Below are 14,784 nucleotides of genomic sequence, written 5' to 3' on the forward strand. Positions count from 1 at the left end.
AGAGTTTGTTGTGGGAGATAAAGTGTTGCTTAAAGTGTCTCCTATGAGAGGTGTGATTAAGTTTGGGAAGAAAGGGAAGCTGAGTCAGAAGTATATGGGGCCATATGAGATCTTAGACAAAGTTGGAGAGGTAGCTTACCGTTTAGCATTACCTCCAGCTTTGAATAGAATGCATAATGTTTTTCATTTTTCACAATTGATGAAGTATGTGAGCAATCCTACTCATGTGCTAGAGCCTGAGCATATTGAGATTGATGAGCAGTTGTCCTATGTTGAGGAGCCTAGGGAAATTTTGGATAGAAGAGTGAGGAAGACTCGTAATGGTGAGACAGTTTTAGTGAAGGTTTTATGGTCTAATCATAAGGTGGAAGAAGTTACATGGGAAGCTGAAGCTGCTATGCGAGAAAAGTATCCGAGTCTTTTTGTTTGAGTTAGTTGGTTACGGGGACGTAACCCTTTATTTAGGGGGATAGGATGTAACATCTCGTATTTTATAACATTTTTATGATAATTTAATAATAAAAGTATCTTGTGAGGGATTTAGTAAGGAATTTAGTTGGAAATAATTTAAGATATTATTTCTGTTGTTTGGGTATTTTGGTGAACTTTGGGAAGAAGTTCTGTTTAAGGAGGGAAGATTGTAATGCCCCGCATTTTAGACAGTAGATTTATATTAAAATGTGTGTTAAATGATATTTAATAATTTATTAATTGAGTAATTAATTTGTAAGACGGAAATAAAATAACTAAATAATACTTGAGACGGAAATAATGTGGGTCGTGTGACACGGGTAGGCCGTGTATGTTGAGCTTATAGTCGGGATTGTAATTGTATGTTATCACTAATACTAATATGGGAGTAATTAAAAAGAAAAGGAAAAATAAAGATAATTATTTTAAGGAAACTTCCTCCCTCTTTCCTTCCCACATCTATATAAATAAGCTATTATACCTACCCATAAGCATACAAAAACATAAAAACACAAGGCAAGGGAGTAAAAGATCTAAGGGAGAAAAATAAGAGAATTCATCCAATTATTGTTGTCTCAAGGTAAGAACGTATTAATTTATATTTATATCGTCGTATTTAGTTAAATTATCGTTTAAACACCGTATGAACCACTGTGGACCATGCCATTACTCTCAATAGTTGGCCTTGACCGTGGGGATACTAGTGGGACCTGTCGTGGCCGTTGTCAACCGTCGTGGGTGGCGAATTTCGCGTCTAAAGTAGCGGCTATCGAGGACTTAAGACGGGATTTGTGACTTCTAGGTTGGACGAATAAACACGGGACTTGGGTGGCTGAATAGGTCGGCTATGGGCGGTATAACTGGTGGTGTTGGGGTGGCTACAGGTGGTGGTTGGTACGGTGAGATGTCGGGTTGTGGTGGTTGAACGGGTTTGTGCTATTTTTCGATTTGTGTGTCATTTATTGTCGTCATGGGCTGTCGTGTTTGGCCATGCCAGGTGGTGGGACCACCGTGGGTTAAGGGAGACCACGGTGGTGGCCACGGGTGGTCACGGTGGTGGTAGGGTGGTGTGTGTTGAGTTGGGTTGTTTTCGTGTCGGGTTTTTTGGGGAATGTTTAGGGCGCAGTTGTATGGCTTGGTTAGGGTGGTTAGGATAGTGCTTAGTGGTCGACGGGATTGGCTATAGTGCGAGCTAGGTTGTGGTAGGTTTGGGCGGTGGTGTCGGTGGTTAGGAGGGTCGTAATAGGCGGGTTTTAGTGAAGGGTTTGAACTCATTTTTTTTGCCGAGATGCAGGGGTGGTGTTTGTTGGTTTGTGTTCGCGTGGGTTACACAGGGTGTGCATGGGTTTGTTTTTTTTTATTCCATTTAATTATTAAGTCGGGTTTACGTAATCGTTTACACGGGAAAATAATCTATCTATCTATAAATATTATTAAAAGGCTAGACATTAAAAGCCACGTAGACATGGGTTAAATGCCACATTGACAAAATAAATGTGACACGGCAACAATTAATTGTGACGTGGCGAAATATAGTCCACGTGGAAATACTAGCATAGTAGTATACATGAAAAAAAATTATCAATTCCACATTTAAAAGTTACTCTCATAATTAATGGTAAAAAAATAAATGTAGATAATTATGAAAAACCATTAAAATTTCACAATATACTTTTTCAACCATCATGACAATAATCCTTATTTTTTTTATCATTTACATTATATTTTTCCAGGTGTTGAATGGTTTTTAACCATTATTAGGTGATTGTTGATCTCAAAATAGAGATCTTATAATATTTCTTTAATCTATCAATATTTAATATTTAAAGGCATTTTGATGACCTAATTGACAAGGATTCTACATTTTCATTCATTTATTTAAAAGTGATACAAATAAGTACAAAAAATTTCAAAAATATTAGTTACAAATACAAATTAAAAAAAAATCTAAATCTCTAATACTAAATTAATACAAACTTTTTGGTTTCCTATCATAAATCTATACAATTTAATTAAAAGGCTACTTAACACATTTAATTTTAATTCACATGTCATTTTTCTATTGGTTAATATTAATTAATCTACACAAATATAATTAAAGCCTACCTATAACGCATTACTTAACCACATCACATACTATAAATCCCTCTCCTAACTTATTAAACAAATTATTGTGAAAAAAATAATAATTCAAAGCTTAAGCAAATTAATAATTACCCTTTTTTAATGGCATAAATGCCAAAGAATTCCAAAGGGGAAAGATGGAAATAAATTGCTATAAAATTTTGAATTGATTACATGTCTTTTGACATGGCTTCTTGAATGTAAGAGTAACCACTATTATTTCTCAATTCCTATAAATTTCTGATTTTTCCTCCATGATTTGTACTTCACATATGCATATTACAATATTTGGAGTTGTCATTTCATGAAACCACTTTAGACACTTTTATTTTTGGTAAAATCTCACATCCTTCTCAACAAGTAAGTTTGTTTTATTGATCATTGCATTTACATATTATACTTTGTAGTTAATTTAATAGACTCTACATTGCATATATAATGGGTGATTGTTTTTTTTTCTTGCAGATTAATGTTAGGGATACTTTATCTCAAGATTAAGCTATTCAATCAATTTTATAAATTTTATAGATCATTTACGCTTTTATTATATCATATATATGTAAGTAATTGAGCGTTTTGCTTTATAAGAGTATACAAGTATATCATAGACCAGTGGCTTACGTCTTAGTTATATAGAATATATTTAGTTTTTTGAATTTCATATTAGTTTAGTACTTCGTATATACTTTTTCATACTTTTAAATATTAGTTTTGACACTTTTCAAATGTTGCACACTCCATTTGAAAACAAATGTAAGAATGTACAATTTATGTGTAAACATCCCTTCCCTTTCCTTCATTTTGTCTAACTAATCAAGGTCATTGTTTTATGTATATTTTTCCGTTCTAAAAAGAAGTCAATTCTCTCCATTTATTTCTGATAGACAGTTCGAATTTGTTTGTCGCGATCTAATGGTTGTAATCTTTATAAAAGTAATGTTTATGGAAATAAAAAATATATTAAAATATTAGTGTATTAGAGAGAAAACACTTAGGAAAAAAATGAAGAGAATCCAAATTGGCTTTCACGTTGTAGATTTATTTACCAAATAACATGTCACTGTATGATATAATAAGTCAAGGGGTTGTGAATCTCATATAAGGTAAAATATTTTTTGTTAATTATTACTTAAACTTTTTTTAACAAAAAAAAATTATAAAGTTGTAAAAAGGTTACACCAATGTATTTGAACGTCAATTTTTCTTCATCATTTACCTCAAAAATGTATGCAATGTATCTTGAAGATTCTTATTAGAAGTTAATGTGAATTGTGGTCACATAATTCATAGTCCCTCCATTTCAACTCCACTTTGCAAGTATTCCTTTTCGTTCATTCAACTCCACTTTACATGTTTCCTTATTTGGCTAAGAAAATGATAATTCTATCCTTATTGAAAATCTATATTTACAAAAAATGTCATTCATACCCCACACTAATCCACCATCACCTTTATATTTTTTAATATTTGTAACCTCTCCATTCTCTTTCCCCATGTACTTTTAATATTTTTTTAATCCGCTCCTTAATACCCGTGCAAAAAAAACAAGCTTGCAAAGTGGAGTTGAATGGAGGGAGTAGCATTTAGTTAGTAATTAATGAATTATGTTAAATTAGTGACTCTTAATATGTCTTGGGTAATACTGTTTTATAAATATATTTTAATTTTAATTAACAAATGAAAGATTAAGCATTTGCATAATAATTATATTCTATATAGAAGGTAAGAATTCTTCCTTTTTTTTCCTATTACTTTTACGCTAATTATTTTCTATGTATGCATTTAGTAATTGTTCGATTACAAAAGTAAATAGATAGGGAGAAGGCATTGAAGTTTTATTCTAATATTCAACAAGCGTTTACATTGAATGAAAAAGTCATTCCCTAGATAGATAAAAAATGTCATAAACTAGCGAAAAATTAGAATATTTCAAATATTTTATTGGTTCTTCAAATGTTTGATTATGGAGTAGGTGAAGTATTTACATGATTAATGTGTAAGTGAACTGTTTATATTAACAAGAAGTTGAGATGGTTGATTATCAAAATTTCTAGACAAGTAGATAATTGTCATTATTGTAAAACATATTTTTATGATGGTTAAATCTAAAAAAGATTTTGATACCGCAATTTCAATTTCATATGAGTTTTAATGGTGTAGTAAATAATCAAATTATTAAAATGTATAACTATCTGAATTTTCAGTGCGTCGTGAATTGATAGTGTTGTCAGATTGCACTTTAAATATACTTCACTCAAATCTATAAAATATAATTAAAAGGCTACCCTAAAATGGCAAATAAACGCCACCTAGACAAAGCCACGTAGGATCCAAAAAGCCACCTAGATTAAAATTTAATGTGACGTGACCTATTTAAATGTGATATTGCATATTTTTAATATGTCATGGCGAACTAATGTGACATGGATTATCAATTTATTATTACTTAACATTAATTTAAATCATTTATCTATAAACTAATTTAATTCAATTATATCTATAATATGAAAGGATATTATCTTTATTCTTAAATTAGTTTTGTATATTAAATATATTGTCTTCCAAAATTTATATAACCCTTACAAATTTACATCAAATTTCATAATTTATAATTAATATTGACATTTTAATTGAAATTTTTGTTATAACACATGTTAATAAATTTTATAATTTATAATTGAAATTGAAATTTTTGTAATAAAACATATTAAGGAATTAATTAAACCTCTTCATATTACTAAACACTTACCATTATTAACATTTTCCTATCCATGTGCAATGCACGGGTTGTTTCTTATCTAATTGTCTAAATTTCTTTAAAATAATCCCTTTAAATTGTTAATAGTAAGATAAAAAATGATTTGATCTCTTTAGGCCCCAATTTTACTAAACAGTTACGTTTTCTAGGTTCACAATTTCATTATTATACATGGTCTAAGAGTAACATAGAGGTCGTTGTACATTTCAAAGTTCTCTGGATTAGCATCCTAAAACTAAAACATTTCAAAGTTCTCTGGTTAGCATCCTAAAACTAAATTTACTAAATAAATGTGTCATTGTCATTCATTATTGCTATAAACCGTTATAACTCAACATGTGTAGTCATATAATTACTATATAAATAAAATATCAATATAATCAACATTTATCTATAAATGAGAACACCATTTATAAAAACACAAATCATGAAAATGAAATAGAAACTTACATAGACATAATATTATATTCACAATTTAAATCCCAGTATACAATAAACTTCATTTATTTTGATAACATTACCCACCACAAAATTAGACCTCTTGCAAACATTTCCCCTTAATCATATTATATGCTCCGCTCTTCTAATATCTCAGGCACTAAGAACACATATTTCAAGCAACAAAAACCCAATTAATTCATCAGTTATAAGAGGTATACAATATTATGTATGAAAATGCGTTGTAACTTTGTTTTCTTAAAATAGGTTAATCCTTATTTGTCATCCAACTCGAAGAATCGGTATTAAGGATTATCAACTTTGAACTTTTTGAATGTACTGCAGCATAAACAGAAAAGTGCACACAAAAGACTCGTTAGTACTCTATAATTATTATGACCCAGAAAAAAAAATATACATGTATGTGGAAGAAGATAAGCAAGGTCTTCTATTATGTCGCTCATGTAATACATTTTATATACGCAATACTATATATAGACGCTTTATATGAGCATGTGAAAAGTTGAATCGACATAAGAAAAATGTACAAATTCACTCTCCACCTTAGATTTTAGCTATTATCGGGTCGATCTTATTCCAAATATAAACTCATAACCTTTGTACATCTCAAAGGTCATCATTAATCCCAGAGATAGTCCTACATCATAACTCTCATCAATTCTTAATATCTTTTAAAGTTCAAGAAGTTTCTGAGTCATAAAATAAAGAAGTTTATCATAAAAATAATAGTCATTTCACTTGAGACTAATGTAAAAAGAGTGTCACACGAAAAGCTATGATTATTCATTAAAATTGAAGAATATTAACCATTCACATCTTAATTTAAATATGCTATCATTAATTATCCATAAATTCTTGCCTAGTCGAGATTTGTAGACTATAAAGATAGAAAATGGAGCAACCTAATATAAATGACACATGACTTAATAAGATGGTTTAGTTTGCCTTTTTATAATATTGTATAAATATACATAGATATAGATTGTTGTTATTGTGCTTTAATTTGTGTTTAATGCTACAAATTTTCCAACTTTTTTATACATAATCTAACAATAAAATGTTAAAATTTAGTATTTAATTTTAATTTTAATTATTGTTTAATTTTATTAACAAATAAAAAGAAAAATCTAAATAATTATTATGCTTATTTTGTGTTTAATGTTACGTGTTTTCCAATTTTTTTTTAAAATATTATAGATAAGGTGACATGTTCCAAGGATATTAAAAAGGTGAATGGTGAAAAATAATGCGTAGTCTTTTTTTTTTGGGAAAGGTTAAGTATATTAATCATCAACTCAAAGTATTACAAAAATGGGATATAAGTTCACTATGAATTCTAGGAGCCTATAAAATATACACAATCATGAGCAAGTAAGCAAAATTTTAGTGACGAATGTGCTGCAACCATTGTTCTTCTTCTCTTGTCAAATTGGAAGTATTCCTCGCCTGAAACCGCATACATACATCTGAGATCAAATTCTTAACAATCACAGCAGGGTGAAGTACTTTAGCATAAATCCTCGCATGGTTTCTTGCTTGCCAAATCAAGTAGACCAGTTGAATGTGACACGCACAAATGACTCTCCTAATCAGGATGCTTCTCCTTCGCCCTCTTCTGTTCCATTCAACAAGCTCCCTGGGGTTGAACTGGACCTTTAGTTTCAGCTGTAGTAAGGAGACACATCTGGAACTAAAGTCACAATCAAAGAACAGATGACCATGATTCTCATCTTCAGTAGCACAAAGAAAGCAATTCAAATCAGCAACTCCTCCCATATGAGCAAGACGATCCTTAGTGAGGAGCCTTCCAAGTTTATAAATCCAAAAAATGAACGAGGCTCTAGGTATGTTCAGAGAATTCCAACAGAGTTTAAACCAACTGACAGGGGTACCAGGACTTCTTAACCAATTGTATCCTTCATTCACAGAGTAACCAGCAGCTTTACCCAGCCAGAAATCAGCATTATAAGCAGGCTTGAAGATACACATAAGGTGGGCTATTTTTTTCCACGACCAACTACAGTCAACAGGAGGCGTGTAGTTGGACCAATGCACCCCTTTCAAATAGACATGAGATACCCATTTCACCCACAAATGGTCTTTCTTAGATGCAATCCACCAGATATATTTACCTAGCAGAGCTTTGTTCCAATTCTTTGAATGTTTAAGCCCTAAACCTCCCTCACTCTTAGGTGTACAGCACTGATCCCAACCAACTGCAGGTGCACGCCAGTAAGTATCCTTCCCCCCCCAAAGGAAATTCCTGCACATGCTATCAATCCTATTCATGATGCAATTAGGAATAAGAAAGATAGTAGACCAGTAAGAATGAAGGGATTGAAGCACTGCTGTCACCAAAATGAGCCTGCCAGCATAGGAAAGATGGGAAGCCCCCCATGATCTAATTCTGGCAGTGATCTTATCTGTGAGTTTTCTCCCTTCATTTTTGGTGAGTTTCTTAGAAGAGATAGGAATCCCCAAATATTTGAAAGGAAGGGACCCTTTCCTAAAGCCTGAAACCTGTAAAATATCACCCATGACATGCTCAGAAACACCATTAAAATAGATTTCAGTCTTCTCCTTATTCAAACACAACCCAGAAGCTGCAGAGAAGGTGGCAAAAGCTCTCAACATCCACATAATAGAGGCTGCAGTCCCTTTAGAAAAGAGGAGAAGGTCGTCAGCAAACAATAAATGATTCAATCTCAGAGGGCCACACATGGGGTGAAACCTAAAATCATCCTGCTGGCCCACCACATTAAGAATCCTTGACAGATAGTCCATGCACAGAGTGAATAGAAGAGGAGACAGGGGGTCTCCCTGCCTGAGGCCCCTTTTCCCTTTAAAGAACCCAAAGGAATTGCCATTAAGTGTTAAAGAATAAGTGGGAGTGGTAACACAACACATAATCCAACCAATAAACTGTTTAGGAAACTTCAGATAGGTGAGCATCTGAAACAGGAAATCCCATTCAACACTATCATAAGCTTTCCTTAAGTCTATCTTAACAAGACACCTAGGGGAAGCAGCTTTCCTATTATAGAGCCTCACAATGTCCTGGCAAATGAGCACATTTTCAACAATCTTCCTCCCCTTGATGAAACCTCCTTGATTTTCATTTACTATCTCAGGTAGCACATCCCCCAGTCTAGCACATAAGAGCTTGGCAATACATTTGTAAATTGTATTACAACAAGCAATAGGCCTAAACTCGAGGACACTGGTAGGGCAATTAGTCTTAGGGATGAGAGTAATGTTGGTGGTGTTTAGCTGTTTCAACAGCTGGCCAGAAGTGAAAAAATCAGTGATAGCAGCACATATTTCAGGCCCCAAATAATAATGCGTAGTCTTGCCCTTTTATATTATATAGATTATAGGATAAAGCTTTAGTTGACTTACGAATTGACCCTCACGACTCACTTTTAGTTTTATTGATGAACATTTCTATACAAAAAACATAATTTATATTGAAAGTTCTAAATGATATAATTAAACTATTAGCAAAGAGTTATTTTTTTGGTACAATTAGCAAAGATATAATGACAATTGACATGTGACTTAAACAAATAAAATTCTATAAGCAATATGCATTTGATGAATTTAAAAATAAATTTTATATGAGCAATTTTTGAGTGAAGGATACACGAGAAAATGTATCAGTTGAACAATAACACCATCATAGTTTCATTTTTATGTCTCTTTTAATTAGTGACATTTGTATATCTCTTATTATTGGTGAACTTTTACATGAGTATCTTTAACATTTATTCCAATGAATTCCAAAGAAATAAGGATACATAATTTCATTATTTCAAATTTTATTTTTTAATAATATACTTTGTAGTATAGATACGATTAGATTTGGGAGAAAGAGTAGGAGAGGAACGTAAGGAGTAGAAATCCAGAGATAGACTTGACAATTATTCGTAGTATAAAATTAACAAAACTAACAACACGTTTTTCAAAATGACAATGAATAGAGATTTGAGCATATACAATTAAACATATTTCGTAAGATTTAAGCATAGATGTTTCCTCTTCATTCATCCAACATTATAATCAAAACAATGTTGTTATACTTCGTAAGAATTATTAGCTTTCCTAATTCATGAGAAAAATAAATATATACAAAATTCATTAAAAAAACATTTCTCAAATAAATATTGTGAGTATTAGATTAAAATATATGATGGAAAACATAAAATGATTTAAGGCTTAAAAGAATTTAAAGTTGGAACAACGAATTGAAGAATGATTATCGGGTTTCAACCAGTAATCATGCAAAATATTTACTCGCATATGACACTATTAAATGGTCCAATTGACATCCTTGCACAATACTACAACACTTCGTCTAAGACATTTGATTTATAACCTGCTTAACAAAATATAAATAGAAGAAACGTGTTACACGGGAATTTGAAGTGCATGAAAGAGTGAAGGACAATGTAGCACAATTTACAACATTTGCCAATTAATATATCAAGGGTTAGTATATATAAAATATACCATCTCTTCATTTTATAGAGATTCATACAACCATTTGATATTCCAAATACACCATAATAAAAAAACAGAGACAATAAAAGATTATTCAAACCAAAAGAAAATTGTAAAGAATATTCATAACCTTTATTTTCCAATTTCATGGAATGTTATTGATGATGTGAGCATGTCATTCTCCTGCAATTTCAACACAACCACAAAAATCTTAAGTAAATAAGATTGTAACTATTAATACTAAACATAATAAAGATAAAAAGTAAAATAATTCATATACCCAAGTTTTATTCACTCCAAGTGGATGAATAATAAGAGTATAACCTTCTTGCAAAAAAAAAAAAAGCGAAATAATTCATTTAGTTCTCCATCTATACTTTACCTATCGAGTTTTTAAACAAAAAAAAAATTATGATTTATTGTTATAATATTTATATAAGAAAATTTTTATAATTAATTTTCGCATTAATTTCAATTATTTGTAGACATGGGTTAAATGCCACATTGACAAAATAAATGTGACACGGCAACAATTAATTGTGACGTGGCGAAATATAGTCCACGTGGAAATACTAGCATAGTAGTATACATGAAAAAAAATTATCAATTCCACATTTAAAAGTTACTCTCATAATTAATGGTAAAAAAATAAATGTAGATAATTATGAAAAACCATTAAAATTTCACAATATACTTTTTCAACCATCATGACAATAATCCTTATTTTTTTTATCATTTACATTATATTTTTCCAGGTGTTGAATGGTTTTTAACCATTATTAGGTGATTGTTGATCTCAAAATAGAGATCTTATAATATTTCTTTAATCTATCAATATTTAATATTTAAAGGCATTTTGATGCCTTAATTGACAAGGATTCTACATTTTTATTCATTTATTTAAAAGTGATACAAAATAAGTACAAAAAATTTCAAAAATATTAGTTGCAAATACAAATTAAAAAAAAAAAACTAGATCTCTAATACTAAGTCTCCTGAGAGACGGTCTCTTAATAAGCTTTATTGAGAGATCATTATACAATTTTAAGAAAAAGTGGTACTAAAGGTAATAAAGTAGGTACAAATCATGATTAATGCTAAAATGAGTACATTTATTATGTAAATAGGTACGAAATTACTATGTCACGATCAACAATAAAAGGGGTACGAAATCCAACTAAAAGGGTACAAAAGATTGGTCTCTCAATAATTTAATGAGAGACCGTCTCTCCCAAGTTTTAGTGTACTAAATTAATACAAACTTTTTGGTTTCCTCTCATAAATCTATAAAATTTAATTAAAAGGCTACTTAACACATTTAATTTTAATTAACATGTCATTTTTCTATTGGTTAATATTAATTAATCTACACAAATATAATTAAAGCCTACCTATAACACATTACTTAATCACATCACATACTCTAAATCCCTCTCCTAACTTATTAAACAAATTATTGTGAAAAAAATAATAATTCAAAGCTTAAGCAAATTAATAAGTACCCTTTTTTAATGGCATAAATGCCAAATAATTCCAAAGGAGAAAGATGGAAATAAATTGCTATAAAATTTTGAATTGATTACATGTCTTTTGACATGGCTTCTTGAATGTAAGAGTAACCACTATTATTTCTCAAATCCTATAAATTTCTGATTTTTCCTCCATGATTTGTACTTCACATATGCATATTACAATATTTGGAGTTGTCATTTCATGAAACCACTTTAGACACTTTTATTTTTGGTAAAATCTCACATCCTTCACAACAAGTAAATTTGTTTTATTGATCATTGCATTTACATATTATACTTTGTAGTTAATTTAATAGACTCTACATTGCATATATAAGGGTGATTGTTTTTTTTTCTTGCAGATTAATGTTAGGGGTACTTTATCTCAAGATTAAGCTATTCAATCAATTTTATAAATTTGATAGATCATTTACGCTTTTATTATATCATATATATGTAAGTAATTGAGGGTTTTGCTTTATAAGAGTATACAAGTATATCATGGACCAGTGGCTTACGTCTTAGTTTATATAGAATATATTTAGTTTTTTGAATTTATTTTTAGTTTAGTACTCCGTATATACTTTTTCATACTTTTAAATATTAGTTTTGACACTTTTCAATTGTTGCACACTCCATTTGAAAACAAATGTAAGAATGTACAATTTATGTATAAACATCCCTTCCCTTTCCTTCATTTTGTCTAACTAATCAAGGTCATTGTTTTATGTATATTTTTCCGTTCTAAAAAGAAGTCAATTCTCTCCATTTATTTCTGATAGACAGTTCGAATTTGTTTGTCGCGATCTAATGGTTGTAATCTTTATAAAAGTAATGTTTATGGAAACAAAAAATATATTAAAATATTAGTGTATTAGAGAGAAAACACGAAGGAAAAAAATGAAGAGAATCCAAATTGGCTTTCACGTTGTAGATTTATTTACCAAATAACATGTCACTGTATGATATAATAAGTCAAGGGGTTGTGAATCTCATATAAGGTAAAATATTTTTTGTTAATTATTGCTTAAACTTTTTTTAACAAAAAAAATTATAAAGTTGTAAAAAGGTTACACCAATGTATTTGAACGTCAATTTTTCTTCATCATTTACCTCAAAAAATGTATGCAATGTATCTTGAAGATTCTTATTAGAAGTTAATGTGAATTGTGGTCACATAATTCATACTCCCTCCATTTCAACTCCACTTTGCAAGTATTCCTTTTTCGTCCATTCAACTCCACTTTACATGTTTCCTTATTTGGCTAAGAAAATGACAATTCTATCCTTATTAAAAATCTATATTTATAAAAAATGTCATCCATATCCCACACTAATCCACCATAAAACCCACCTTTATATTTTTTAATATTTGTAACCTTTCCATTCTCTTTCCCCATGTACTTTTAATAGTCTTTTTAATCCGCTCCTTAATACCCGTGCAAAAAAACAAACTTGCAAAGTGGAGTTGAATGGAGGGAGTAGCATTTAGTTAGTAATTAATGAATTATGTTAAATTAGTGACTCTTAATATGTCTTGGGTAATACTGTTTTATAAATATATTTTAATTTTAATTAACAAATGAAAGATTAAGCATTTGCATAATAATTATATTCCATATAGAAGGTAAGAAATCTTCCTTTTTTTTCCTATTACTTTTACCGCTAATTATTTTCTATGTATGCATTTAGTAATTGATCGATTACAAAAGTAAATAGATAGGGAGAAGGCATTGGAGTTTTATTCTAATATTCAACAAGCGTTTACATTGAATGAAAAAGTCATTCCCTAGATAGATCAAAAATGTCATAAACTAGCGAAAAATTAGAATATTTCAAATATTTTATTGGTTATTCAAATGTTTGATTATGGAGTAGGTGAAGTATTTACATGATTAATGTGTAAGTGAACTGTTTATATTAATAAGAAGTTGAGATGGTTGATTATCAAAATTTCTAGACAATTAGATAACTGTCATTATTATAAAACATATTTTCATGATGGTTAAATCTAAAAAAGATTTTGATACCGCAATTTCAATTTCATATGAGTTTTAATGTTGTAGTAAATAGTCAAATTAATAAAATGTATAACTATCTGAATTTTCAGTGCGCCGTGAATTGATAGTGTTGTCAGATTGCACTTTAAATATACTTCACTCAAATCTATAAAATATAATTAAAAGGTTACCCTAAAATGACAAATAAACGCCACCTAGACAAAGCCACGTAGGATCCAAAAAGCCACCTAGATTAAAATTTAATGTGACGTGGCATATTTAAATGTAATGTTGCATATTTTTAATATGTCATGGCGAATTAATGTGACATGGATTATCAATTTATTATTACTTGACATTAATTTAAATCATTTATCTATAAACTAATTTAATTCAATTATATCTATAATATGAAAGGATATTATCTTTATTCTTAAATTGATTTTGTATATTAAATATATTGTCTTTCAAAATTTATATAACCCTTACAAATTTACATCAAATTTCATAATTTATAATTAATATTGACATTTTAATTGAAATTTTTGTAATAAAACATGTTAATAAATTTTATAATTTATAATTGAAATTGAAATTTTAATTAAAATTTTTGTAATAAAACATGTTAAGGAATTAATTAAACCTCTTCATATTACTAAACACTCACCATTATTAACATTTTCCTATTTAATTCATTGTTTTTAAAATTTTTGTAATAAAACTTGTTATTAAATTAATTAAACCTCTTCATATTAGTGACCACCCACCATTATTAACATTTTTCTATTTTTTTTTAATTAAACAAGGTAATAAATTGATTAAAATTCTTCATAATACTTAACACACACACCAAATTAATTAAAAAATTTTCCTATTTAATTAATTTTTGTAATATAATATGTTAATAGTTTTATTAAAACTCCTTATATTACTCAACACCAATAATTTTCATTAAAATTAT

The 14,784-nt window shown here is 29.5% G+C and overlaps 1 protein-coding gene across 1 annotated transcript; it reads left to right on the top strand.

The window, feature by feature from the left end:
• Nucleotides 1-94: 94 nt before the first annotated feature.
• LOC141651415 (uncharacterized) lies at nucleotides 95-430 on the top strand. The gene has a single exon (XM_074459132.1). It carries the CDS (start codon nucleotides 95-97, stop codon nucleotides 428-430), a length of 336 nt encoding a protein of 111 aa, XP_074315233.1.
• Nucleotides 431-14,784: the final 14,354 nt, after the last annotated feature.

The sequence above is a fragment of the Silene latifolia genome, chromosome 1 (genome assembly GCF_048544455.1).
Source record: "Silene latifolia isolate original U9 population chromosome 1, ASM4854445v1, whole genome shotgun sequence".
Classification (NCBI taxonomy): Eukaryota; Viridiplantae; Streptophyta; class Magnoliopsida; order Caryophyllales; family Caryophyllaceae; genus Silene; species Silene latifolia.

Excerpts from the sequence above, each read along its gene's own strand:
- LOC141651415 (XM_074459132.1), top strand. The coding sequence starts at position 95 with ATGGGGCCATATGAGATCTTAGACAAAGTTGGAGAGGTAGCTTACCGT.